The sequence below is a fragment of the Acomys russatus genome, chromosome 7, assembly GCF_903995435.1.
Source record: "Acomys russatus chromosome 7, mAcoRus1.1, whole genome shotgun sequence".
Taxonomy (NCBI): domain Eukaryota; kingdom Metazoa; phylum Chordata; class Mammalia; order Rodentia; family Muridae; genus Acomys; species Acomys russatus.
Window position 1 is genome coordinate 608,876 of NC_067143.1, and position 1,129 is coordinate 610,004.

Consider the following 1,129-nt stretch of genomic DNA (forward strand, 5'->3'; position numbering starts at 1 on the left):
AGATGATTCTGATGTAATTAAGGATAAAATTTATGCAAAAGAGAAGTCTAGATTATCAGAGTTACATGAATGCCATAAGGTATACACTTTGCAAAGTGAGTTGTATAATCAGGAAAGGGAAGAAGTAAAGAAAAACTCATGGGACAGGTAGAACAGAAAGGTTAATGGTAGAGAGTGCCAGACAGTAACTGCCTCATACTTATGACATTATTTGGACTTATAATAACATTTTTTACTACTACTATGTCATTTAGTTTGTACTTTGAAATTAAATATGAAGGGAAACAAATCCCTTTACTAATGCAAAATGATATCATCCATGTGCAGTGGGAGACACCTGTAAACCCAGCACTTGGAAGATGGAGTCGATATATCCCAGGTTCAAAGCCAGCCTAGATTGTGCAGCAAGATACTGTCTCAAAAATACCAAGATCCGAGACCCGCCAACATGGGCCCCGTTCGCACCAAGACCGTGAAGAAGGCAGCCCGGGTCATCATCGAGAAGTACTACACGCGTCTGGGTAACGACTTCCACACCAACAAGCGCGTGTGCGAGGAGATCGCTATCATCCCTAGCAAGAAGCTCCGCAACAAGATAGCCGGCTATGTCACACATCTGATGAAGCGGATTCAGAGAGGTCCTGTGAGAGGCATCTCTATCAAGTTGCAGGAAGAAGAGAGAGAGAGAAGAGATAATTACGTTCCTGAGGTCTCAGCCCTAGACCAGGAGATCATTGAGGTAGATACTGACACCAAGGAGCTGAAGCTTTTGGACTTTGGCAGTCTCTCCAACCTGCAGGTCACTCAGCCTACAGTTGGGATGAATTTCAAAACACCACGTGGAGCCGTTTAAATCTGTTCTGTCATATTTTCAATAAACCTGAAAAACAAAAACAAACAAACAAACAAACAAAAAAAAAAACAAGATCTAGAGTTGTGGTTCAGGGGATTAGTGCTTGCAAATGGAAAAATCCTGTTTTATGTGAGCAACCAAGCTGCTGAGCACTGTACATCTTACCCTGCATTTCTGTAGTCTCTTCACTGCATCTGTTAACAGTAGATGCTGATTAACCTGGGGACATCTTAAAACTAAACAAAGCAAAATAATTATAATCTGATCCCACCTTTT

The 1,129-nt window shown here is 41.5% G+C and overlaps 1 protein-coding gene across 1 annotated transcript; it reads left to right on the top strand.

Moving 5' to 3' along the window:
• Positions 1-445: 445 nt before the first annotated feature.
• LOC127192055 (40S ribosomal protein S17-like) lies at positions 446-882 on the top strand. Its single transcript, XM_051149393.1, has one exon. The coding sequence runs from the start codon at positions 449-451 to the stop codon at positions 851-853; it is 405 nt and encodes a 134-aa protein (XP_051005350.1). The 5' UTR covers positions 446-448; the 3' UTR covers positions 854-882.
• Positions 883-1,129: the final 247 nt, after the last annotated feature.